Genomic DNA, 25,030 nt, shown 5'->3' with positions numbered 1-25,030 from the left:
ACAAAGGAATGACGTCATTATCCGACGGAATTGATAATTAGGGATAATATAGCATCAATTCTTGAGGGTTAAGTGCCTGCATAAATGCCGATTATGCAATATCTGCGTGTTAACAAACTTGCGCGTATGATAAGCTTGTCAACGAGTCCGGAAGTGCTGTCAATTAGCGAGTCCCTGATCGCTAGCGAACAATTAAATACGCCGCTTATCAACGCGTATTACGTAACCTCGGCGACGATTTGCGCAAGGCAAAATGTCAGAGTTGTTATGGAATCTGTTCTATAATGGCACCGATTTCAGGTTGTTCAAATCTTTCCCGTCTTTTACAACTCAAGTCTTGACAGTTGACACACATCTTCTGATGGTTATGTTTAGGTATTAGCGGGATTCACTTACGCATGCACGGCGCACTCACAATCGCACATGTCTGCGGACATTCGATGTCATTCAGGTAAGCGATGTCGTCGCTCTTTAATTACAATCGCTAACCAACAAACACCTAACGGCATTGTGACCAAGCCATCGAAAGATTGGAGCTAGCGCATGCTAGGCTCGAGAGATGGGAGGCAACGCATGCTCGGCTCTAGACGCGATAGTTAGCCAGCGATGATATCTTTCGTACCAGGCATGTTGCAGATGCGATTGCGTAGGCAAGCGATAATATCGTGTGCGCCAATGCAGATGCGAATGTGCAGGCAGCGATGGCACCGGGCCTACTGCTGATGTGATTGTTCATCATGCTCAAGCGAGTGAAACTAGGCTTGTAGGAGACGCGATAAAGCAGGCAAGCGTCCCAAGCGATGATTGCCGAACGCACGGCAATCAATGGCACAATTTCGCGATCATCTCAGCGGGAGATCGTGTCGCGTTACATTGTGCACAGACATATCTCGTTAATTGGCAACGCGCTTGTAGCTAATTGGCCCCGCGCAACGGGTTACCTCGCTCACATAAGCGGTAGCAGGTAATGTCGTAAACGGAAATACATTGCGATTCGTTCTAAATAACACAATCGGGGATTATGCCGATTCATGCCGAACCGAATTCTAGGCATGCCGCATGCCTAAAAAAATGTCTAGGTATGCCTGGCATGCCTTGCATGCCCAGGTTCGGCGCCTATGGTAAACTACTATAGTACTTCGAAAACGTAAAGCTTCGTTACTGACCACATCTGTGCAGACTTGGACAACTACATAATTCTATTATGATTTGTAAAATGTTTCTATGCTCAAATACTATCTCTAATATATTTTCTGGTTTTCCTGAAAATGATAGAGAACCGTATTTCATGAAGCAATCCAAGCTTGCTGTATTGACATTTGCCTTTCTCGTGGTTATGCGAACGAACTCTGATGAACTTAACTTCATTCAATGCCCAAGTTTTAGCAAATTCAGTAATTCCAATTTTAATCTACTCTGGGAAAAAAACTGTAGCTATCGTTCTAATGCTAATCTAATTTGTAAAACACTATTTAGAAGTATATTTGTAATCGAGTCACTGTCACAAACTGAACCCCTTTTATTCCAGCGTCGCCCTCGTTCGGGTTGGATTTCCTGCACGTCACCCAACTGGTCAAAGGTCGGCCCACTGGCTGGGAGTGGTCCAACAGAAAGTGTCCCAGGTCCCTCCGACAGTTCGGGTGCCTACGGGAAGAGTCAGTTGATCCCGATGTATGAAGGGGGCGGCGAATGTGGGTGAAGGTCGGGGTTGGAGGTGATTCGACATTGCTGTTTCAGGAGCAGAAGTGGTTAAAGTATTTATCGTCGGTACTCAAATGGAAGGATAAGTAGAGTCGCAAATTTCTACTTAAGTACAAGGAGAAGTAGAAATTTCCAAATAAGTAAAAAAGTGAAGTATTGTAGGCTTAGTTTTGCCGAAAAAAAACTTAAGTGGAAGTAATTTAAGGCCTGGTAGATGCTTTTGCGAAATCCGGCGATTTCAATAAAGTTAAGCCCGGGATCGCAACCAGAATATACCTTGAAATCCCGGGATTTCAATACTAGTATTGACTGACCCCCTACTATTTTTTGCAGACCGGCAAGTTCTGTGCAATGTTCCAAAACGAATAAGAATGTGGCGGCTCAATTGAACGAAGAAGTCGCAAAATTCAAACCTCGTACCCCCTCCCTTGGTCACAGGTTGTCACGACGACGGCATCAGACGACGACAAAAATTCAAATTTGTCGAGGGAGAACTCTTTACGAAAAGCGCTTCCTTCATCATGCCGATATCCAGTGACAGGGCGAAGCGCACTGCTGGCCCCAATTTATAATCAAAGTCGGACCCAAAAATCAAACAGTTGAACCAAAAAGGCGGAGAAGATCCAGACAGACTTGAAAAATTTCAGCTGTGTGTTTTGTCTCATTAGAGCGAAATGCCAGTAATCTGAATATAATCTAATTTGGGAAATGTTCCACTCTAATTTCTGGTGTTTCTGTACAGGCTACAGAATAACCGTGTAGTTGGAAACGATCCAAGCTTGCGATATGTACATTCCCTGTCCTGCTCGTGAGAACGAGCTATGATTTGATATGAACTGCTAGGCTTTCAATACAACATCCATTGTAGCAGTATATTTATTAAACTCGAAGACTTTTCGGGTGCCTCTTTTCAAGAGTTATCGGCACACTAAAGGGATTTAAACAGATTTAGGGTCGGGTGCACGGATGCTGATTAGCCACTAACTAGTGATTAGTAACGTTAATTTCTGAAATTATACTGCACAGATTGTAATTAAAGTTAATCAAGTGTTAAAATTTAATCAACCTCGGAAGCTAGATTAAGGTCCTGATTAGTCTTTGCGGGTATAGCTACTGCTGTATAGTATCGGTAGCTTGCTACCCTCATTGTAGCCCGGAAGCCTGTAGTGCTGGCTATATGCTATGGTTTTCAATATAGAAAGTGAATGGCTGTCATGATCAAGTGAGAAGTGGGCTATTTTATTTTGTGGGTCGTACATTAGCCAGGATTTCTCCACAGAGCGAACCGATGGGAATAAAGCTATTTAACCATTTGCATGGCGCAAATGATGATAATTTGCTTGCCGGAAAATGATGATGGTGTTTAGTACCGGTAAAGTGATAACCATGTCAAGTTTGTCCATCCATGTCTATCAATCAGTTGATGTGACATAGATTTTCTCTTCGGGAATCGGTAAATATCGGTAGCCGGTTCTTATCCAGTCTTCGGTGCCTGATAATGTTTGACTTAGGTTTATTTGGTGCTGTTACACTGCTCCATTTAAGTCCATTACTGATGTGAGTAATGATCATGATTCCATTGCTCAGTCTACAGGTTTCTAAAATGGCTGTGAAGCGAGGAGAAAACTATTCAAAGTTAGAAAAACATTTGATAGTAGAATTGGCTGAAAGTTATTCTAAAATTATTGAGAGCAAAGCAACAGATGGCAAGACTAGTAAGCAAAAAGAGAACTGCTGGATTGAAATTGCTGAAAATTTCAACTCTCGGACAACTGGCTGCAAGCGGACACACCGTCAGCTGCAAAACCTGTGGCGTAATTTGAAGCAGAAGACCAAAAAGGATTTCGCGAAACAAAGGCAATGCGCTTTCAAAACCGGAGGAGGACCCCCACCTCCTGAGTTGGACGAGATGTCCAAGAAAATACTTAGTAAGATTCATATTTTATAGTTTAGTTTGTTACTGTACTACAGTGGTTGTATCGAGCCTATAGTTGAGAACAGATATCATGAGTTAATTACAACAGATTATCAATCAAAAAATTCTACAGCTGACAGGTGATGTGAAAGTTTACCTATAACTACGTCCCATAGTAAATTTTTATTCCGGATCTAGCCCAAAGAGATCTAGAAAGTGTGGGATGTGCTTTCCAGAGAACGATATCACAAAGTTATATTGCTGTTCATTTCCAGGCATCATTCCGTCACAGATAGAACCACTGCAAAATCCATATGACTTTGATGCAGAGAAAGTACCGGAATTCGGTAATGAGCCCGATAAACAGGATCAACTTATTGACATATTATTCAGTGGGTATTCAATTCACATATTTGTATGTGATGAGTATTTACATTGATACTTACCAATTGTTTTGCAGCACAAATACCAGATGATGAACCGATAGGTGAGCAGAGGCCTTTTAGTTGCAATTGGAATAGTTACAGCAGACGAAGATACTGCCACATCCTTATGATCTAAGCAGGTTACAGATTCGAGAGCTTCTGACAGGATCTTTGTTTGTTTTAACAGAAAGTGAGACAAACAGATGTGATGTGCCAGAAGCATCCAACAATAATTGCAGCAATTTCGGTGTGTGTGCAGCAGAGACATTTCAATTTTAATGAACCTCAGCATTTTCAATCTATCGTTTACTCCAATTGTGAAGGCGCGGAAAAGACCGTGGATGGATAATCCTAAACTTGAAGGTTTGTTGCAAATTTTACCTGTACGTAATCAAATGGTTATGGTGCTTTCAACGGTGTTGATAGAATGCCACAGTAGACAAGGATTTTCCCATTGCATGCATATACGTTGTCATACATGATCTTTCATATGTGCCTATTTCAATACAGGCTTGTCCAGTCAGATCCATGCAATGAATGCAAAGGAGCATTCAATGAGGATGGATCTATATCGCTTCCAAATGGAAAATGCTGTACTGCAACGTCGTAATGAAGAGAAGAAGATGGAAATGGCAGAGGAACTATACCGCTTGAAAAAAAATAAATATGCCAATGTGTGACTGGTTGACTTTAAAATAGGCCTACCATCCCAAACCTTGCCCAACTTTGCAAATATTTCGACTGCAATTCTTTGTTTATTAACAACTGAAACCCAAATATTTGTCGGCTGGTAATAGGTAGCGAGTTGTTCACAGAATTGAAAACATTGTATATTAACAATCGTATCACAAAATATGACAGCATGAGATAAGAAAGACCGTTTAATGTACCATTCCAGATGGTACGCAAACTCCTGTTGACAAAGCTTATCACGTTCCAGTTACGTAAAATGACAGGACACTATTTCGTCGCGTTTGGCTCTACCTGAAATAGTACTAGTACTATCTGGCGTATGCCCAAAATCGCTCTCGGGTGTATTTATCACATCAGCAACGTTATCTGAGAGCTGCATAATGTCGCTTAGGTCTTCGTGTCGGCGAATGCACAAGTTGTGGATGCACGCAGTAGCAACAATGATCACGAGCGAGTTATCTAATCTGGTGCGCAGTGGAATCATCAAGCATTGAAACCTTTGCTTCCATACACCAAACGCTCTTTCAATTTTAATGCGGGTAGATATATGGGATCTATTATAACGCCTCTCAGCGACGGATTGAGGATTTGGGAGCGGAGTCATCAGATTTTGCAACAGTGGGTATCCACTGTCACCAAGAAGCAGTTTGTTCGTTCGTGACAGATACACAGGAAGTGAGCTGGATTCAAATATCCTGCTGTCATGAGTCGATCCTGGCCACCTTGCGACAATGTGCGTGAATTCCATTGTAGAATTGCAAACAACTTGTACATTTACAGAGAAATAACCTTTTCGATTCCTGAATAACTCTGCATTAGGTCCACCAGGTGATCTAATTGGTATATGTGTACCATCTATGAGTCCAATTACCTCGGGAAACTGATGCTCCCTATGAAATGCCATCTGTTCTAAATTGATTTGATGCTGCGTGTTTGGAAAGTTTATAAATTTTCGCTTTCTTTTAGCAATTGCTTTTGACACCTGGTGAACAATTCTGCACACTGACGTCCTATCCATTTGCAGTAAGTCTCCGTCAGTCCTCTGAAAATGTCCTGAAGAATAGAACCGTAGGGTTGCAAGTAGTCGGTAGATGGGAGGAATAGGATGGCTCCTTTTGCAGTCGTATTGAAGGTCGTCTTTTATTATCTCCAAGAGTACCATGAAGGAATCCTTGGACACGCGATAACGATGTACAAACTCTCCGCTTGATAGGTGCTCCACTGGATTACTCCGGTCTCTAACGATACGCCTTGGTATACTCCTGTTGTTCAAATTGTAGAGCAGCATGATCGAATCGAGATGATAGTCCATGGTAAAGTGGTTTGATGCCCAATAAACTACCATAAACAGACTACCGTATTGGTACTTTGGTAGGGTGCTGATATAGTAAGCAGAAGCAGCTATGAAATATTCCTGTCAACAATGGCATTAGCAGGCATTAATTTATAATTTAGACAATGAAGATAACCATGTATACGTTTTGGATAATGCACTGAACGGCAGCTATCGTTTATCAAGCAACAAACGCCCGAAACTTATGCGTAGGATGTTTTGAAAGCAGTGCAAAACAACCGTTCCGGTTCGTCAGCTCAGATAAATGCGTCAGTCATGCGTCATTTACGTGGCTAATCATAGATTAATTAATTACTAGTCAATCACTATCCATGCCCTGGAATTTAATCTGCTGCTTAATCAGAAATCAATTAACTAGTGATTAGGCCCTAATCTGATTAGCATCCATGCACCCGACCCTTAAAAGCAAAACCAAAAAGGCAAAGTATGACGCAACAATCAAAATCACAGACCATGAAATTCGCATTGTATCCATGGCAACAATAACAAACTACGAAGTATACGGACATACGGTACTATAGTAGCAGCACAATTTTTAAATAAACAGTTACACGCACGGAACAACACGCACTAATGAGAAATTTGTAGGTTATAGAGGAAATCTTTCTGTCTGCATAAAATAGGTTTGCTCAACTGAATAATAGTAGACTCCAACACTTTTAAATAAAACACAGACATACCACGCGTAATGACAGAGAACATATTGTCATCATAGTGCTGTGCACAGGCAAGGTTTTCACTCAGATGCTGACCGATTGACGAAGCATATGCTTGGTAATCATCATAGCAGTCTGTTTTTGCAGCCAATTTGCACTGACGTGCGAGCTCCGTGCGATCATTTGCGCATGTTTTTGACCGAATCAATTTTGGGATATGCTGCTTGATACGCTCAAACAATCTTTGAGATGTACGTCCTACATACCTACTATCACAGTGGCACTTGTATTGGTAAACAACATTACTTGCATCAAAGGCAGGAAGTACATCTTTTCGAGAGTTGGGTAACAAGGGTTTCGTCGTGTACACTACATGCGTGTTAACGCTGTAGTAGCAACGGTGAACAGCCGATTTAATAAGCTTTTCAAATCGGCTGGACACGTTACCTAGCCAAGGTAGGTGTAAAAATGCCGGGCATTTTTCTGGGCCATATTTTGGAGCTGTATCCGATTTTTTTAATACCCTAGAGATGGAGCATTTTAATATGTGGTCCGGATAGCCATTTTTGGAGAGAATCAAGTGGATATCATCCAATTCGCGTGACAGTTTTTCCGGTGAGCAGAGGCGCAAGGCGCGATTAACGAGAGATGAAATGAGGTTTAATTTACGCCGCTTCGGGCAGAATGAATCCCAACGAATGTAATGACCAATGAAAGTAGGTCCCACTGGCCGATATATTCGTGGGATACCATGAAAAGAAATTGTTTGAAAACGTCACAAAACCTCCTCTCTATTTTAGATATGTCGATGACACCTTTGTTGCCTTTAAAAATGAGCGAGAGTGTAATAATTTCTTCGAAAAATTGAATTGTCTCCATCCAGCTCTACAATTTACCGTGGAAAAGGAAACTGATGCTGCCCTTCCCTTTTTAGACGTCTTAGTAGAGAGATCAGGACAAACGTTTTTAACGTCGGTGTACAGAAAACCTACTTTCACTGGTCATTACATTCGTTGGGATTCATTCTGCCCGAAGCGGCGTAAATTAAACCTCATTTCATCTCTCGTTAATCGCGCCTTGCGCCTCTGCTCACCGGAAAAACTGTCACGCGAATTGGATGATATCCACTTGATTCTCTCCAAAAATGGCTATCCGGACCACATATTAAAATGCTCCATCTCTAGGGTATTGAAAAAATCGGATACAGCTCCAAAATATGGCCCAGAAAAATGCCCGGCATTTTTACACCTACCTTGGCTAGGTAACGTGTCTAGCCGATTTGAAAAGCTTATTAAATCGGCTGTTCACCGTTGCTACTACAGCGTTAACACGCATGTAGTGTACACGACGAAACCCTTGTTACCCAACTCTCGAAAAGATGTACTTCCTGCCTTTGATGCAAGAAATGTTGTTTACCAATACAAGTGCCACTGTGATAGTAGGTATGTAGGACGTACATCTCAAAGATTGTTTGAGCGTATCAAGCAGCATATCCCAAAATTGATTCGGTCAAAAACATGCGCAAATGATCGCACGGAGCTCGCACGTCAGTGCAAATTGGCTGCAAAAACAGACTGCTATGATGATTACCAAGCATATGCTTCGTCAATCGGTCAGCATCTGAGTGAAAACCTTGCCTGTGCACAGCACTATGGTGACAATATGTTCTCTGTCATTACGCGTGGTAGGTCTGTGTTTCATTTAAAAGTGTTGGAGTCTACTATTATTCAGTTGAGCAAACCTATTTTATGCAGACAGAAAGATTTCCTCTATAACCTACAAATTCCTCATTAGTGCGTGTTGTTCCGTGCGTGTAACTGTTTATTTACAAATTGTGCTGCTACTATACGGCCGTAAACCAAACTTTACGCTGATTGGTCGAGAGACAGTGGCCATGGACACGACGCAGCAACGGAGGACGCTGCATTTACCTAAGCCTAGTTGGCACTACGATGTATTCCTATAGCCGTGTAGACTGCATAGAAACGACAAGATTACAGTTAAATGTTTATTACTTCATCAATATTAAAATTCGGAAAGGAAATAAAATATTTAATAACATATACTGAAATATAATGACGAAATACTACTGTGTTTATAAATGCAGTGCCACCAATGGCAATGAACTGGGGAAGAACAGATCTTTCCATTCATTTTCTTCCAATGCAAAGGACAGGAAGGCTTGGGAAGGCAGAGTATAAGAAGGCAGGATTATTTGTGGCTCACATTTGGGCCTGAATTTGATGCCAATAAGAGTGATTTACTTGTAATTATCTAGCAGCGGTCAAATAAAAACTATTTTTCTGTGATTTCTGCCCAAGTTCAAATTTCATGAACTCATCGCATGTGCTGTTACGATACCTCAAGCACACCAAGGCAGATGAGGTCTGCTCAGCTAGAACCACTCTATCATGTGAAGCACCCAGATATCCATATGGAAAAAGAACAAGACCTATCTTTGCTACATTCACATGAGTGATGCTTAGTAGTCTTGAATGGCCCTTTCTTCGTGCAATAATAACCCCCACAATATTGAATACCTGTTCATACTGTACTGTCCTTGAAGTGATTTGAAAAGAGATGTTGCATATGGAGTACCTGCTGTCTTGTTCCCCTCAAAGCAGTCCAAAACCCTACCAAAATTGCTACTTGTGAGTCGAAGAGCCCTGTGTATTTACACCATTCTGCACATCATCTCTGTTCTGATGTCCTGTGGGCTTATAGGTAGCTAATCTGCATATGACTGACTTCGTTGGCTTCTAACCCTAAGATTCAGGTGATGGATTTGAAGATTCCATTTCAAGGCTACACGATGGCGATTCTAGATCAGGATCACCAGATGACAATGTAAGATTCGCATGTGCAGCACCCACAACATTGCAGGAAGACAGTTGACACGGCATGGAGTTCAGGATCCGCCTCTTTGCAATGCGCATATCTTCTGCTTCACCACGGAGATTGCGACTGGGAATCGCACCTCTCTTTAGACGTGACTGTATTGGTGTATCTATAATGCACTAGCAGCAAAATCTTCCTTGCCAAAGTGGTGGTAGCAAATTATTATTATTATTATAATTGTACACAACAGTGGTGCTTTTAGCCTGTTTAAGGCTTTGTGCTCCACGACATGACAGTATTTGAACTGATCAATGCATTTATTCTTGTCTTTGACATTCTTTCCACTCTCTCATGCATCGGCTCGCGATTCATCGGGTCTTTAGCTGCTGACTTGTAGCTCGGCTCACTGTGATTTCTGGGCTTTTTAAGTCACTGCAACTGCAGTGAGGTCGGCGATGAGGAGCAAATGAAGCTTGTGGAAGTAGGCTTGAAATCCTGCCTTCTTAGTCTGCATTCCCAAGCCTTCCTGACCTTTGCGTTGGAAGGAAATGAATGGAAAAATCTGTTCTTCCCCAGTTCATTGCCATTGGTGACACTGCATTTATAAACACAGCAGTATTTCGGCATTATATTTTAGTATACATTACTAAATATTTAATATCCTTTCCTAATTTTATTATTGATGAAGTAATAAACATTTAACTGTAATCTTGTCGTTTTTATGCAGTTTACACGGCTATAGGAATACATCGTAGTGCCAACTAGGCTTAGGTAAATGCAGCGTCCTCCGTTGCTGCGTCGTATCCATGGCCACTGTCTCTCGACCAATCAGCGTAAAGTTTGGTTTACGGCCGTATTGGGCTTGAAAGTCACGTGACTTTTCAGCATAGCAACCACCGTCTGGGGCCAAGCGCGTTTCTGGTATCATCTTCTCTGCGACAGTAATGCATTTGTATGTCGCAATTTCTGCTACTGCGCTGGTCTTTGCTGTCATATTATGTGTTTGTGTTCCAGGATTGATTTTTTTTTCGTGCAGATAGATGACAATGTATAGTATTCAATTAACATGATGGAGTATAGAGCAGTTTAAGATAGCCTATTTCACACAAATAATTCCAAGGTTTAGTACTTTCATCTGGACCTACTAACTACCGGTATTCATCGTATGGCTGCAGCATTATTATGCTTCAAGTGTATACTTATCGACACGGAGACAGTGATCAGTCAACATCGGAGATTATTAATATTGTAACATTACCGTACCGTGTTAAATTTGATTTCAGATGGATTTGGTTAAGCTACTTTTACGATTTGCGAGTTCTTCAAAAATAATCCGAATCTGGTCAATATCAGCAATGTATGGTGGTGATGGCAAAGAATTGGGAAATATTCAGTTTAGCCATGAGTATAATGAAAGTTTATGACGTAGAGGTTGGTAACTGCAAAATTACCTGAAAGATTGGGGAAGCGTTGGAATTGAGTTCGAATCCCACTTGACGCAAGTGAGTCGGAGGCTTATCTGGACTCCCCAATGCTTACCTAACTACATGAGCAGCGTCATGTAATCAAGCCCAAATGGCTAAGTAAAGCCGATGAGGCTCGAAAATCGGCACCATTGACGAGGACGTATGGAAGCAAGCAAGAGAAATAAAGAAAGAAAAAGCTTATCAAAAAGCGAAGAGACCCTTAAACTTTAAAGCATTTATGTTGTGGTGCAAACAGACGGTCATCATCATCATCATCATCATTGGTTTATTAGCAATTTTATCAGTTCAATACACCACAAAATGCGATACAATGAAAAGACAGGAAGATGTCGAAGCGACTTGGAATAGTCTATGGAATCAGACACCCATCTTGACCTAGGCGATGTAAAGAGGAGGCATGCACACTGAATGAAAGTAAAGAAGATAGTATTTCCACCTTTTCAGAGTACTATGTAATATTGCATACTTGCCGGAGTGTTATATTTTTTAAAGTAGTTTTAGGACATGTTTGCGGCACTTTTGTAATGTGTGTATTGACAGATATCAAGTGTCCCTATTCTACCAAATCAAGATCATTAATAGACTTGAGCGTTTAGAAGAAAGTCTTCATTTTGAAATGAGTCGGTGATACTATAGTACTTGCCCAGCATCACAAGTACTTTGACAAGTGCAGGGCAGCTTGTGCATTGCATACTCAAAACTTATGCCATTTCTTCGTTTTGGACCCGACGATTCCCTCGAGATTCTGAATAGAAGAACTACCTAATTCTGATATAATAATATTTCCACAACAATACTTTCTTAATCTTGCATAGTTGCATACTCTCGCTTGATTTTACAAAATTCCAGGAGTGCTGACGAAATCAATAACTGGCCAATAAATTCGACGAATTCACAACTTGAGAATGTATTTCCTTTGTACCGAGAATGAAACAAATAGAATGTAGGTATTGGTCACAGATTAGGTATTCCTGATTAATTTTGCCAACTTGCCATAAACGGATGCAGTTTTGACTTAAGCTATACACTGCTACTGTGGAGGTAGTCTTATACTGACGACTCACTTAAACACACAGAGTTGGCTTGAAAATGGGCAGTCATAAGCAATACAATTGATAGGACTGTGGTGGTATATCGAAATTGACGAGAATAACAGCAAGCAGTGTAACTGTGAGTACTCCATGGCAATCTGTAGTTATTGCGTTTCTGCATCGCGTAGACGTAAGTATCTTCCATTGACAAGCCAAGATCCTGAACGGCGTTTGTGTAAATTCACGGTGCTCTGGCCCTGAGAACGACGGTAAGGGATACCAGTGTGGTTGGGTCCGTATGGCTACGAGGCCGGTGTCACAAATGACCTACTGGTGGCAATGATGTACCATATGTCTATAACAATGTCAGTTCCTTCCCAGCGTTTTGGGTGGATTTCTACAAGTTCAGGAAGTATATGTGGTCCTGACTTTTAAGGCCGGTAGCGTCTTGAAGTGTGTCGCTCCACCTTCCTATGGTGACGTCATTCCATAGAAAGTTGAGCTGCATTTTCTCACAGTTCAAGGGGTAAATAGCGTGCGTGTGTTTCTCGTTCTTGCGATGAAGGAGATGGTGTCTTCTGGAGAGCAGTTTTTGGCAGAGATACCAATTGCATCATACAAGATGCCGGGATCAGAGATGCCCCGGATATGGTTTACATATAGCGCACAGTGCAACTTCACTAGCACAGCAATCAGGTACAGATTAGTGAGGCTAGCATCAATGTTTGCATTGATTTGTTAACCATCTAAAAGTATCTATAAAGAGAATAAAGTTATGAATTACCCTCTGATTTTTGTTCAAGAAATTTGTGTAAATTTTGTATGGAGCAATGCAAAAGCTACTGAAAGTAGAAAATTTTTAATTTGGCTCAACTAGCCAAATTTGCTAAACATTTTTTGAAAACTCAACAATTTCATGGCATAGCCAGTAAAATTTAATAAAACTATTTTATTTTTTCAATAAATTCATTTTTTTTTTTAAATCTGATAGCTTCACTTCTGCATGTTGGACTTGAGCCAAATCTAGTGTGCAACCGTTTTTCAAGCCACCTAACAATTTTGTTCATGAGCCAGTGAAATTTGGAAAAAAAGTTATTTTTGAACAACACTGATGTATAGAAACTTGACCAAAATTTAGAAAAACATTGGCAACAGTGCCAGTACTAAATTATAGGAAGTAGTGTCATGAGTAACAGCAAGACCTGGTCTCCCATTAAAAGAATATTTACATTCCAGTTAGAATGATACCAAATTGTAAATCGCTGCATCATCAAAAACACCAAGTCGAAAGTACGGTACTCTTATCCTTGTCCGGCAATAGCAGTCTTCTCAGCACTATCCTTGATGCATCTATTCTTAGGCCACTTTCACTACATAAACACTTTTAAAAAATCTAATAATTGCGGCTTATCTTAAATCATTTGCTATTGAAGCTGACTCGATTACGCTATCTTGGGGCACACGAGATACCGGTATGACATTTGATACCACCAAACAAACAAGTCAACATAGTTCAAATGTTAATTATATTTATCATTCTCACTAGCTTTATTAATTTCAGTCACTTTCCTGTCGTTTTCTGGCAATTCAGAAGTCGATGGAAAGACTACTCCGAATTGTTTTCTCATCCATTATAACAAATTGGCACGTTATACCCTGACATTTTGCGCGGCTGCAAAACAACATAATCCTACCTAGTTAGTATCTAAAAGTCCTGAAACTAGCTAATAAGTCATAGAAGATAACATAAAACCCAGAACTGTACTTCAAACAACCTCACTGAGACAGAAAATACGATTTAAAAACAGACCAATATCGCAAATTAACACAGGCAGCAGCTATCCAAGACAGTTGTTTGGCCCCAGCGAACCAGAAGTCACGTGACTTTCGAGCCCAATAGTACCGTATGTCCGACGTCCGTATACTTCGTAGTTTGTTATTGTTGCCATTGATACAATGCGAATTTCATGGTCTGTGATTTTGATTGTTGCGTCATACTTTGCCTTTTTGGTTTTGCTTTTAAATCTGTTTAAATCCCTTTAGTGTGCCGATAACTCTTGAAAAGAGGCACCCGAAAAGTGTTCGAGTTTAATAAATATACTGCTACAATGGATGTTGTATTGAAAGCTATATTCAAGTTCTGTACCACGAACCAGCTATTTAAGAACTGCTAGGCATAAACCTGCCGTATTGCCGCCGCTTGAAAGGAAACTGAGGCCGTGTGGTGGGTTATGGAATATTTGCATAATGGAAATTGGGCCAAGTCTATGAAAACGACAAGAGCCACTGCTTTACGCATACATGTTAACGCTCACTATTCACAAAGCCGAAAAACTGTGTCTTTCTTGACTTATGGAAACTGCAGTTCAGGTTTCACATTCTTATACTTGCTATGTACAGATGATTGTACAGAAGTTTTGATTCTTTCGCCCTTATAGTTGAAACAGCTGGTTTGACACTTTGCCTCGATGGTTTGAATAATATTGGGTTGTTGTTTGCGGAACCTGAGGCTTTGGCATTATAGGTTTTAAAATATATCGACACTAAATTTAAGACACGACTGTGTTCTGGTTAAGCTTGAAATTCAATGTCTCTTTGTCTTCGTTCTATCTGTTGCTTGCAATTGCGTAAGAGTAAACTCTCGTAATTTCCTGTGGAATGAATCACGTATAATTGGGTTTCTTATTTGTCTACTGTTTGTAAAAAATAAACTGTGTTGAAAGCATGAAATTGGGAATCTAGCGAGTTGTCGACCTGATTATTATGCTGTGAACATTTAGAACTGGGGTGGGCTGGGCAACTTCTCCGTTCTGCGGGCCTGAAATGGAAAACTGAAGTACTTGGCTCCGGTACGGATTGATGAATCGATACGTCAAACACGTCTTTATCCACCTATGCAAGGAACAAAACATGCATAATATAAATTTTAAGCGTGAAGTATAGAGACCAAAAACAGTTGTCAATGAATTCAGTATCGTAATGTAATTCAGTAGATGTAAAAATAATTCTGTGTGCCGAGAAAGTTCTTTGAACTATCTGGCTGCATGTTGGAAGTAGAGACTGCCCGTAAACATAAGTTTGATTGGAACGAGGCTTTGTCTTATTAGGCCATAATGATCATGGTCGAAAACGATGACTCGCGGTTGATGGTAGACGACGGCGACATTATCGTATACGACCGGAAGCTGTCTGCAGGTCGCATGTTGCCCTACCCTGATTTGGGACAGCCAGGCATGAATAACAAAGGGTACACAGTAAATGAAGATTTTACAGTGTGTGAGAGAGAGAGTCCACGCGGCTCCATATAATCTTCTCAACTTTTTACATATTGCCAGAGGGGGTCTATAACAATTTACTACTACTTTGAGCGAGTACTGAAGTGGCTATCTTTTTATACCATTAGTAACGGCTACTACTTGAACAGATTATGTGCAAACTACTTTTCCCACATTGAGTTTTGGAAAGTAGATAGTAGCTTTTGGATAATTGGGATCATTCTTATGAGGGAAATTGAAAGGCCGTAAAAGAGCCACATATCGTAACTGAATATGTTGCTGAAGATTGTTCCTATTCGCAGTACTTAAGTACGTTTTGCTTAATTGCGCTACATGCCCTAATGGTGACATTTTGACATTTTACTTCCGCTACTACTTAAAATGTTGTTTAGGCCCACAACTACCTACTTTTTCACTTTGGATTTTGGAAAGTATAAATTAGTTTTGTGATACATCTGATACACATTTGTGAGTCGTAAAAAATTGCACTAAATAGCTCCTGCATCATCGTAAATGCATGTATTTTCAAAGACTGTACCCATTTGTAGGGCTGGTTGCCAGTGAACTCGGCACCTGGTGAAATCGACACTTGTATTGTGACGTAGCAATGTCATCTGTCGGTGTTGGTCTACTTGCTACATGCATTGTGACGCAGCAATGCCATCTGTCGGTGTTGGCCTACTCCAGTGGTTCCCAACCGGGGGGGAATTCCCCCCTTGGGGGGAATTTTGAAATTTTTAGGGGGGAATCTGGCTTAAAGTTTTTAATGTGGTATCTGGCTTTGGCATTGATACACTGGTTTCACGAGGTTTTTAGATTTTTATGGTATAGTTAAGTAGAAATTAGCTCTTTACAATTGTATGTTTCTTGGTGGATTTTAAGCTATAGGTGTATGTTTGGATGCCTTCCGTAGATATTACACCCCCTGATAAAGTGAGGCTCACGAGACGATTTCGTTGGACCCGAGACAGCCTCTCGACCAAATTGCTACTAAGCAGGAAAAAGTCTAGTCGAATTCAGCACAAGGCCGCTAGTGCAATTGTTCAACTTTTAAGCCAACATATGAGCTAACGTGAAAAACATTCCAAATTCATCGATTCAACTCAAGGAAAAACAGGTCAAATTTAAAAGGTACTTTACCAAAGTGTAATGCGGTCCGCATTCGATACAGTCCGGACACATCTGAACATGTTTGGCCATTAATTGCTCTGTCAACAAATGGTTGTGCGTTACAAAGCACCTTTTTTAGTCACAGTCAACTTTTTCATAGGGGGGAATGTTAGCTCAAATATCGGCCAAGGGGGGCACGAGACGAAAAAGGTTGGGAACCACTGGCCTACTCGGTACATGTATTGCTAACTTGACGGATAGAGGGAATGCGATGGGCACGGACATATGCGTGGAGATTGAAGTGGGGCCGCTACCGGTAGTCGATATTTACAACCATGTAAGTCGAATAGTGCTAATTAATTCGATATGAGTGATCAGATTTTAACTAAATTTTGCTTGCAGGAAGATGCCGTTGAGATTGACGTTGGGCCGCTACCGGTAGCCGATTTTAACAACCAGGTAAGTCGAATAGTGCTAATTAATTCGATATGAGTGATCAGATTTTAACTAAATTTTGCTTGCAGGAAGATGCAGTTGAGATTGACGTTGGGCCACTACCGGTAGCCGATTTTAACAACCAGGTAAGTTGAATAGTCCTAATTAATTCGATATGAGTGATCAGATTTTAACTAATTTTGTTTGCAGGAATATGATGATCTCATTGAGTCATCGTTATCGGATGTGTCCGCTGCTCAGGTCAGCTCCGAAATGTCTTGGTCGGACGATTCAAGCTATAAAATATTGGAGGGTGTGTCACAAAGAGGATGTGATATGCTCTTTGACGGCCAAGGTCATTCTTACGCCAGGAAGAAGAAAAACAAAGATGGGTCATTTCTTTGGAGATGCAAAAATCGCACAAAAGCATCATGCCGAGCATCGGTAATTGGAGATGATACCAATTTTTGAAAGGGAAAGCATCCTCATAATCACCCTGCAATTCCTGGGGTCTATAAGAGTGCTTTGATTTCTAAAGAGACGAATTCCACAGCTATAAAAAATCCTTTTGAATCAGCTGCACGGATTGCTCAAGCTGTCTCCAGTAAACACCTGATCAATAATAAGCGCCCTATGCCGGGATTGATGCCCATTGACAATTTAGCTAGGAACGCCAACATGCACGAGCAAGTTCAAGGAACCGAAGACTATTGACTTTGAACTTAATTTTGACAATATTCCATCAAACTTTCTGCTTGGAGATGTTACAATCAAAGGGGCCCGTCATCTTTTATTTGCATCTGAGCAGCAGATAAATCTCCTGAAAAATTCAAAAACTTGGTTTGTGGATGCAACCTTCAAAGTTGTTAGGAAACCCTTCTACCAACTTTTCTCGATCCATGCTTTCATACGATCTGGGGATGCTACAAAGCAGGTACCTCTATTATTTGCCCTGATGTCACGAAGACGAAAAACAGACTACGTCGCTGTCCTTGACAAAGTTTTGAACACTATAGGTGAATGTCGAGTGAAAAGAGTTGTATGTGATTTTGAATTGGCAATTTGGAAGTCGTTGGCTGCGACTCTTCCTGGTGTCGATGTGCAGGGATGTTCCTTCCACTTCACACAATGTATATTTCGAAAAATCAAGGAGTTAAGGCTTTCCAAATATTATTATGCGAGGAAAGCCACTCATCTTGTCATGAAGCAGTTGAGGAGTCTTTGCTACTTTGCCAGCGGAACTTATAGATCCGAGTTTCAACAGACTGTGGCGCAAACATACCGACCCAAAACTGGAACCGTTATTTAACTATATGCAGAGCGCATGGATAAACTCCAAGAATTGGAAGCCACATAGTTGGAGTGTATATCAAACAGCAATCAGCACCAACAATGATGTAGAGGGGTGGCACAATCGCCTAAACAGGATGGGACGGCTCAACATGCCATTATATAGCCTGATTCTTCTCCTAAATGGGGAAGCGTCGTTCTCGGACGAACAGGTGGCACTCCTCTCAGATGGCAAGATCAAGAAAAGACGCCGCAAGGAGTGTCGATTGATTGATGGCCAATTATACCATCTCTGGAGGGAATTTAGAAAAGGAAGCAAGACCCCTCGCCGGTTGTTGAAAGAGATCGCGAGGATTAATGGTCCTGCTTCTGTCTAAATCCTCATTTTGTATTTGCGACTTATAATAACTAATTTGTGTTCGCAAATTATATCTATTTTTTATTTATTTTTATTTACTTTTTATTTATTTAATATTTATTTATTTTTTATTTATTAGTTCAACTGTTACGTTCATTAGAGATTTTATAAGTTCAATACAACATAACAATTCTGATTTGTATTAGCTGATTACTTATAGGAAGGTGACAGGTTGAAGGGTGACATTAGGGAAACATCCTGCTAAAAAAATATAGTTAATTGGCGATATTTAATTTATAAGGAGCAGGTTGAAGGGTGACATTAGGAAAGCATCCTGCTAACAAAATATAGTTAAAGGACGATATTAAATTTATAATATCCGTTTCTATGAAGGCAAAACATGATTATTTTGGCCTTCGTAAGTTTCGATGTCTTCATGAGAAGCATTTATTGGTGTCACGGGGAACACTGTATTGTTGTAAACTCAAAACAATAGAGATCGCACAGCATCTACGGTCGAACGAAGTGGCGAGTTCATCAAGTGTCGATTTCACCAGGTGCCGAGTTCACCAGGTTCCGAGTTCACTGGCAACCGTAGGGCTAGCATGCCTTTTATATTCTCTGTTTAACTTTTCATTCAGCGTACATGCCTATTCCCCACATCGCCTAGTCGCAGTCTTGTGATGTTTTGGTATGATGAAAATATTGATAAACTGAATAATTGTTACTGATAGCACAAGGTTTACCTTACCAAGGTTTATATTATTGGTAACGGCTACACTACACTTCAAATGCAAAAACTAATCCGAACAGCTTCTTTGAGGTACAGAACTTCAATATACAATTGAATAGTATATTCATATTAAACCCTGACGAGTGTCAGCCGAAAATATTCGGGTTCATTTTAATATGAATATACTATTCAATAGACACTTACGTGACCTTTGACATGAACCAATCAGGTTGCAGCAGGATGTAAACAAAGAACAAGCCCGGGCAAGCTTACTATGAGCTCATACGGAAAAGGGTTGAAAAATATAGGTTTGTAGCAAAATTACATTGAATTGGGAATAGCTGGCTTTGGTGAATGGTAATAACGTAGAGCTAGTATGTATTTGCAGTGTTATAACCTACAATAAGCATGAATGGTGGCAAGCACGCATCAGCATGGTATGTCCAAATGAATGAATTTCTGACAACTTTTCGGATGAAGCGCAACTATTGCTGTATTATCCTTAGTCGTATACTATAGGATTGTCGTACCGAATAGCATGTATTGGAGGAATCTTGAGTCAGGATATGTGTGGTATCCATTATGTGGGCTTGGCGTTATATGCGTTCTATTTATGGAATCGACATTCGTATATAGTACAGTCTACAGTCTGTATCATTATCTAGCAAATTACTGTTACACTGGACACTTGCCTGCATATTCAATGATCGTAGGCAACATGATCCGTTCCCAGCTGAAATCTAGCTCTTGTGTTGAATCTATCAGGATAAATGCCGGATAAACACTGTGCTAATAGCCTGTGTAACATGGAGATGGCTACCCAGACCATTCCTGGTGTGCGCTTTTACCTTTCCCAGAGCCAATAACATGCATGGAAGAATGTAAAATCTGGATAAAGGCATGTGGACTTCCTTGTAGTCATCTGAATTCTCATTTTATAATTAAAATGACATATCTATTATTGTACCAAAAATATTGAATCGTGACATAATCTAGATGAAACAATTCTGTGTTTCAAAATGAGTCCAATCTGAAATGCAGTCACACTTGATGCCACAATCGACTTGGTGTGTGTCTCGTTTTATACCACTCCAGTCTTGTTGCTTGATGGTGTGTAATGTATTAAAATTGTTGAGAGCAATATATATTCAATAACGAGATGAATGGTTGAAATTGGTAGCGGTGATACGTTGCATGAGTCGGACGAGTACGCCTTGACAGGTGCCTGCACAGCAGTATTGCTCTGTAAAATAAACATATTATATATTTTGTGCAGGCTTGATGGATTTCTTTTATGAAGCTGCAGAAAGAGGAAGTCGATGGATAAAACGCAAGAAAATCAAATTTCTGGAAGAAGTATAGAAGCACAAAACAGGAAACTCGTCCAGGAAAATTACAAATTGACGGACAATTATTGCTAGTGAAGTTCAGTTCTCAGAGGAGCATCATAATGTCAAAAGATGCGGAGAAGCTGAAATTTTATGCTAGACTACATTAAATTCTTTCTGAATTGTCCGACTTATCCTACTGACGTCAAATTTATAGTATTGCTGTAAGCATAGTATTAAACCATTGGGTCAGCCACATGTAACTGCTTCATTAAATCGCGATTTGGCCATGTAGATATGTGGTTCTTCAAAATGCACCATTTGCATTCATTCATGATTTCTCAAATCTAGAATGATTTATTGACTGTCAATAAATCACATACAACTTTGAAAGGATTGATGGATTGTGGTACACTTACTTTTGTGCAGGAAATATTCACAGGGAGCATTTCAGATCGAAATACTAGTTAAATATGTGGATTCGACAAGAAATGCAAGAAAATGATGGAGTTCAGCTATGGTGAGCCAGGCAATGCTATCATGGCAGAAAAGGGATTCACCAGTGAGTCTGAAATCAAGAAATTGAATCTAGATTTAAATATTCCTGCACATGATTTACACAACGTCAAATGCCTGAGCCAGACTGTTCCACAACAAGAAAGATGGCGAGAGAACGTATTCATATTGAACAGCTGATCGGAAGAATCAAGGAGTATAAAATTTTGACCGGTGTCATACTATGCAGCATTGTGTATCACAACTAACCAAATGTGGACTAATTGCATACTCTAATTCAAGATTGAAAATTAAAAACGAATGATGCAACATATTCTGCAATTGTGCAAATTCAGTTCCATTGTGAATATCGTAATGCCTAATAGCATGCTACGGATCGTATTTGCGCGGTGCCAAGGTCAGTCTGTACCAACAGTGCATGTCTAGATATTCCAGTGGTGTGCATTGAAGCTCATTTCGATGCCCAATTTGTTGAATGAACAATTCTCCAGATGAAAATGTTCTAGGATTATTTGTGTTTGGTGGAATGTTATAAAACTGAAGACACCAGATACACCAAAATCTACCTTGAGGCAGGAGTTGATCGGTTGCGAGTGCGGTGGAGAGATTGCTTGTCAATCACGATGGAGCTCACTGATGCTGATGCAAATCACAATGTAGTCCTTTTAGCTTCAGGTGCTGGCTTGTCTTAATCAATGCATATGCATGAGAGCATATATCAGAACCTAATATGAAAATAAATCATGGTTAAAATATCTATTGCAGTAGTCTCTAAAAAAATGTCTTTTTCGCCTTACTTACCCTGTCTTACAAGTGCAAGACGAATCAATAATGGATTTTCCGAGAACGTGTATTTCCATTGAGTGTGTTATCTCACTTTTCCGCAAGTTGCGATAACATTGGCTGTTCACTAGAATATTGCTTCCAAAAAGAGTGGATTGTCTCCTCAATCTTTATCCCTAAATCGTGTGCGTAGCGCTCCATGAAATACTTCGTAGCTTTCTCCGCGGTGTTAGAAGAAGATGCTGTTCCACTCAAATCCATAAATTCGATAGAATCTCCATAGCTTTCAAGTTTCATAATCAATACACAAAAATTGTGATGTGTGGCAGCAGCTATATTTTATAGTATATATATTTCTGAACATGAGATGTGCTTGAAAATTTTCCTCGAGACCTGGAGCCTATGAAATCGTCAAAATATGCATTACCACAATCCTATAGTATAGTATACAACAATCGTCGCTTAATCCAAAAAGTTGTCAAAAACCCGTGCATTTGGACACAGCACGCTGGTGCGTACTTGCCACCATTCATGTTCATCCTAGATTAAAAGCTGCAACTTCATACTAGCTCTACGCTATTACTATTCATTTTGGCCAGTCATCCCCAATTCAACGTAATCTTGCTTAAAACCTTCATTTTTCAACCTTTTTCCATAAGAACTCATAGTAAGCTTGCCCGGGCTTGTTCTTTGTTTACACCCTGCTGCAACCTGATTGGTTCGTGTCAAAGGTCACGTAAGTGTCTATTGTATATTGAAAAACTAATCCGTCAGGTGGCACTGACATGCCACATGCTTCGCTGATTTCGTTTCCAAACACGGAGTGAACAGACAAGCCACTCCTGGGTATTTCCACCCACGTCCCCACGTCTGGGTTTTTAAAGCATCAACTGGGTTTCCGGGTTTTTGTCCTTGAAATCTGGGTTCATTACAACATCATGTTCGTCGGGTCAGTTTTACGCTCAAAAATTTATTATAATATTAGTAAGATCATAATCTCGTAAAAAATCCACGCACTTCAGCTCGCCCAGAGTCTTCCAGCGACTGTTTCACTACTAAAATGAGGAGCCTCGGCGTGATGCAATGGAGTCTCATTTTATTGGACCCTTCAATTCGCAGAACGTCATGTTTATTGGGCGAATCATTGGAAAGGTTATTTTACCATTTGAAACGATTTAAGACTTGAATAGGCCTATCACTCACCCAAATTCGATAAATAACATGTATAACTGTAAAGCCAGACTGGAATCAGTGGTTGTTTTCGCCAATAAGTTGCGCTTGACAGAAGGGTTTCTTTCATAGAATAATTGAAGAATTATATGAAAAGTTGCGCGTGACGTTTGCCACCAATTCCACTCTGGCTGTAAAGTATTCAAATGGATAGACCCGGTGATGATCTGACTAATATATCACATTGTTATCTTAAAGTATTTAGTTCCAACTGGGATCCTCGGGGAGACAGTTGGACACCCCAAGCAATTTAGGGGGCATCCCTAAAAGACGGAGAAGCGGAGGCAGCGGAGACAGCGGAGGCAGCGGAGAACGGACCCTAAAACGCGGAAGCAACGGAGCCGGCGGAGAGAGCCAAAAATGCCGATTCCTAAAAGACGGAGACAGCGGACCTAGCGGAGAGCGGAGCTTTCGGTCATTAACCTTTATAGACACGCGCGACATAGCGGACGGATACTGAAAGCGGAGTCCGGGACCCCGCGAAATGGACATAGCGGACGGTTATATAATATAGAAAGCGGAGATCGGGGCGTATCGGAAGATGTTTCGAAGCAGTGGAGAATAACGGAGAAGTCAGCCATGCAAGTTCAAGGCCAATTGGGCGACTGATTGCCCGTCGATGAGATGACATAGCGGGCGGTTATATAATACAAGGAAAGCGGAGTTCGGGGCGTATCGGAAGATGTTTCGAAGCAGTGGAGAATAACGGAGAAGTCAGCCATGCGAGTTCAGGGCGACTGATTGCCCTTCGATGAGATGACATAGCGGACGGATACTGAAAGCGGAGTTCGGGGCCCCGCGAAATAGACATAGCGGACGGTTATATAATATAGAAAGCGGAGATCAGGGCGTATCGGAAGATGTTTCGAAGCAGTGGAGAATAACGGAGAAGTCAGCCATGCAAGTTCAAGGCCAATTGGGCGACTGATTGCCCATCGATGAGATGACATAGCGGGCGGTTATCTAATACAAGGAAAGCGGAGTTCGGGGCGTATCGGAAGATGTTTCGAAGCAGTGGAGAATAACGGAGAAGTCAGCCATGCGAGTTCAAGGCGACTGATTGCCCTTCGATGAGATGACATAGCGGACGGTTATAATATACTGAAAGCGGAGTTCGGGGCGCAGCGAAATATATTTCGAAACAGCAGAGAATAACGGAGAAGTCAGCCATGCGAGTTTCAGGCCAATTTGGTGACTGATTGCCCATCCATGAGATGACACAGCGGACGGTCATATCGTTATAATATACTAAAAGCGGAGTTCGGGGCGTAGCGAAATATATTTCGAAACAGCAGAGAATAACGGAGAATTCAGCCATGCGAGTATCAGGCCAATTATTGGTGACTGATTGCCCATCGATGAGATGACATAGCGGACGGTTATAATATACTGAAAGCGGAGTTCGGGGCGCAGCGAAATATATTTCGAAACAGCAGAGAATAACGGAGAAGTCAGCCATGCGAGTTTCAGGCCAATTTGGTGACTGATTGCCTATCCATGAGATGACACAGCGGACGGTTATATCGTTATAATATACTGAAAGCGGAGTTCGGGGCGTATCGGAAGATGTTTCGAAGCAGTGGAGAATAACAGAGAAGTCAGCCATGCGAGTTTCAGGCCAATTTGGTGACTGATTGCCAATCGATGAGATGACACAGCGGACGGTTATATCGTTATAATATACTGAAAGCGGAGTTCGGGGCGTAGCGAAATATATTTCGAAGCAGCAGAGAATAACGGAGAAGTCAGCCATGCGAGTTTCAGGCCAATTTGGTGACTGATTGCCCATCGATGAGATGACACAGCGGACGGTTATAACGTTATAATATACTGAAAGCGGAGTTCGGGGCGTAGCGAAATATATTTCGAAAC

At 40.9% G+C, this 25,030-nt stretch overlaps 2 protein-coding genes and 1 long non-coding RNA gene across 7 annotated transcripts in view; all 3 read left to right on the top strand.

The window, feature by feature from the left end:
* Positions 1-25,030, top strand: part of LOC145455441 (uncharacterized) — a 303,427-nt gene that overhangs the window by 221,203 nt on the left and 57,194 nt on the right. The window contains exons 4-5 of one of the 5 annotated variants that reach the window (XM_080333544.1): positions 1,529-1,691; positions 2,035-2,540. The exons of 1 other annotated variant lie outside the window; for it this stretch is intronic. In XM_080333544.1, the coding sequence (XP_080189670.1) occupies positions 1,529-1,677 (149 nt within the window). In that variant the 3' untranslated portion in view covers positions 1,678-1,691; positions 2,035-2,540. 3 more of the 5 variants (XM_080333702.1, XM_080333981.1, XM_080333774.1) reach the window with 3 other exon arrangements.
* LOC145437544 (myb/SANT-like DNA-binding domain-containing protein 3) lies at positions 3,258-4,320 on the top strand. Its single transcript, XM_080314814.1, has 4 exons — positions 3,258-3,629; positions 3,892-4,008; positions 4,077-4,103; positions 4,229-4,320. Exons 1-4 carry the CDS (start codon positions 3,266-3,268, stop codon positions 4,318-4,320), a joined length of 600 nt encoding a protein of 199 aa, XP_080170940.1. The 5' UTR covers positions 3,258-3,265.
* Positions 4,351-4,820, top strand: LOC145433469 (uncharacterized). The gene is made up of 2 exons (XR_013913109.1): positions 4,351-4,404; positions 4,552-4,820. It is a non-coding gene; the product is annotated as an uncharacterized LOC145433469 (long non-coding RNA).

This window comes from Botryllus schlosseri, chromosome 1 (genome assembly GCF_051294905.1).
Source record: "Botryllus schlosseri isolate E-star chromosome 1, Bs_hap1, whole genome shotgun sequence".
Lineage (NCBI taxonomy): Eukaryota > Metazoa > Chordata > Ascidiacea > Stolidobranchia > Styelidae > Botryllus > Botryllus schlosseri.
Note: the sequence above shows the minus strand (reverse complement) of the source record. Positions and strands in the feature narration are given on the sequence as shown.

Excerpts from the sequence above, each read along its gene's own strand:
- LOC145437544 (XM_080314814.1), top strand. The coding sequence starts at position 3,266 with ATGATCATGATTCCATTGCTCAGTCTACAGGTTTCTAAAATGGCTGTG. Across the intron at positions 3,630-3,891 it reads GATGTCCAAGAAAATACTTA|GCATCATTCCGTCACAGATA; the intron begins GTAAGATTCATA and ends GTTCATTTCCAG. Across the intron at positions 4,009-4,076 it reads ACTTATTGACATATTATTCA|CACAAATACCAGATGATGAA; the intron begins GTGGGTATTCAA and ends ATTGTTTTGCAG.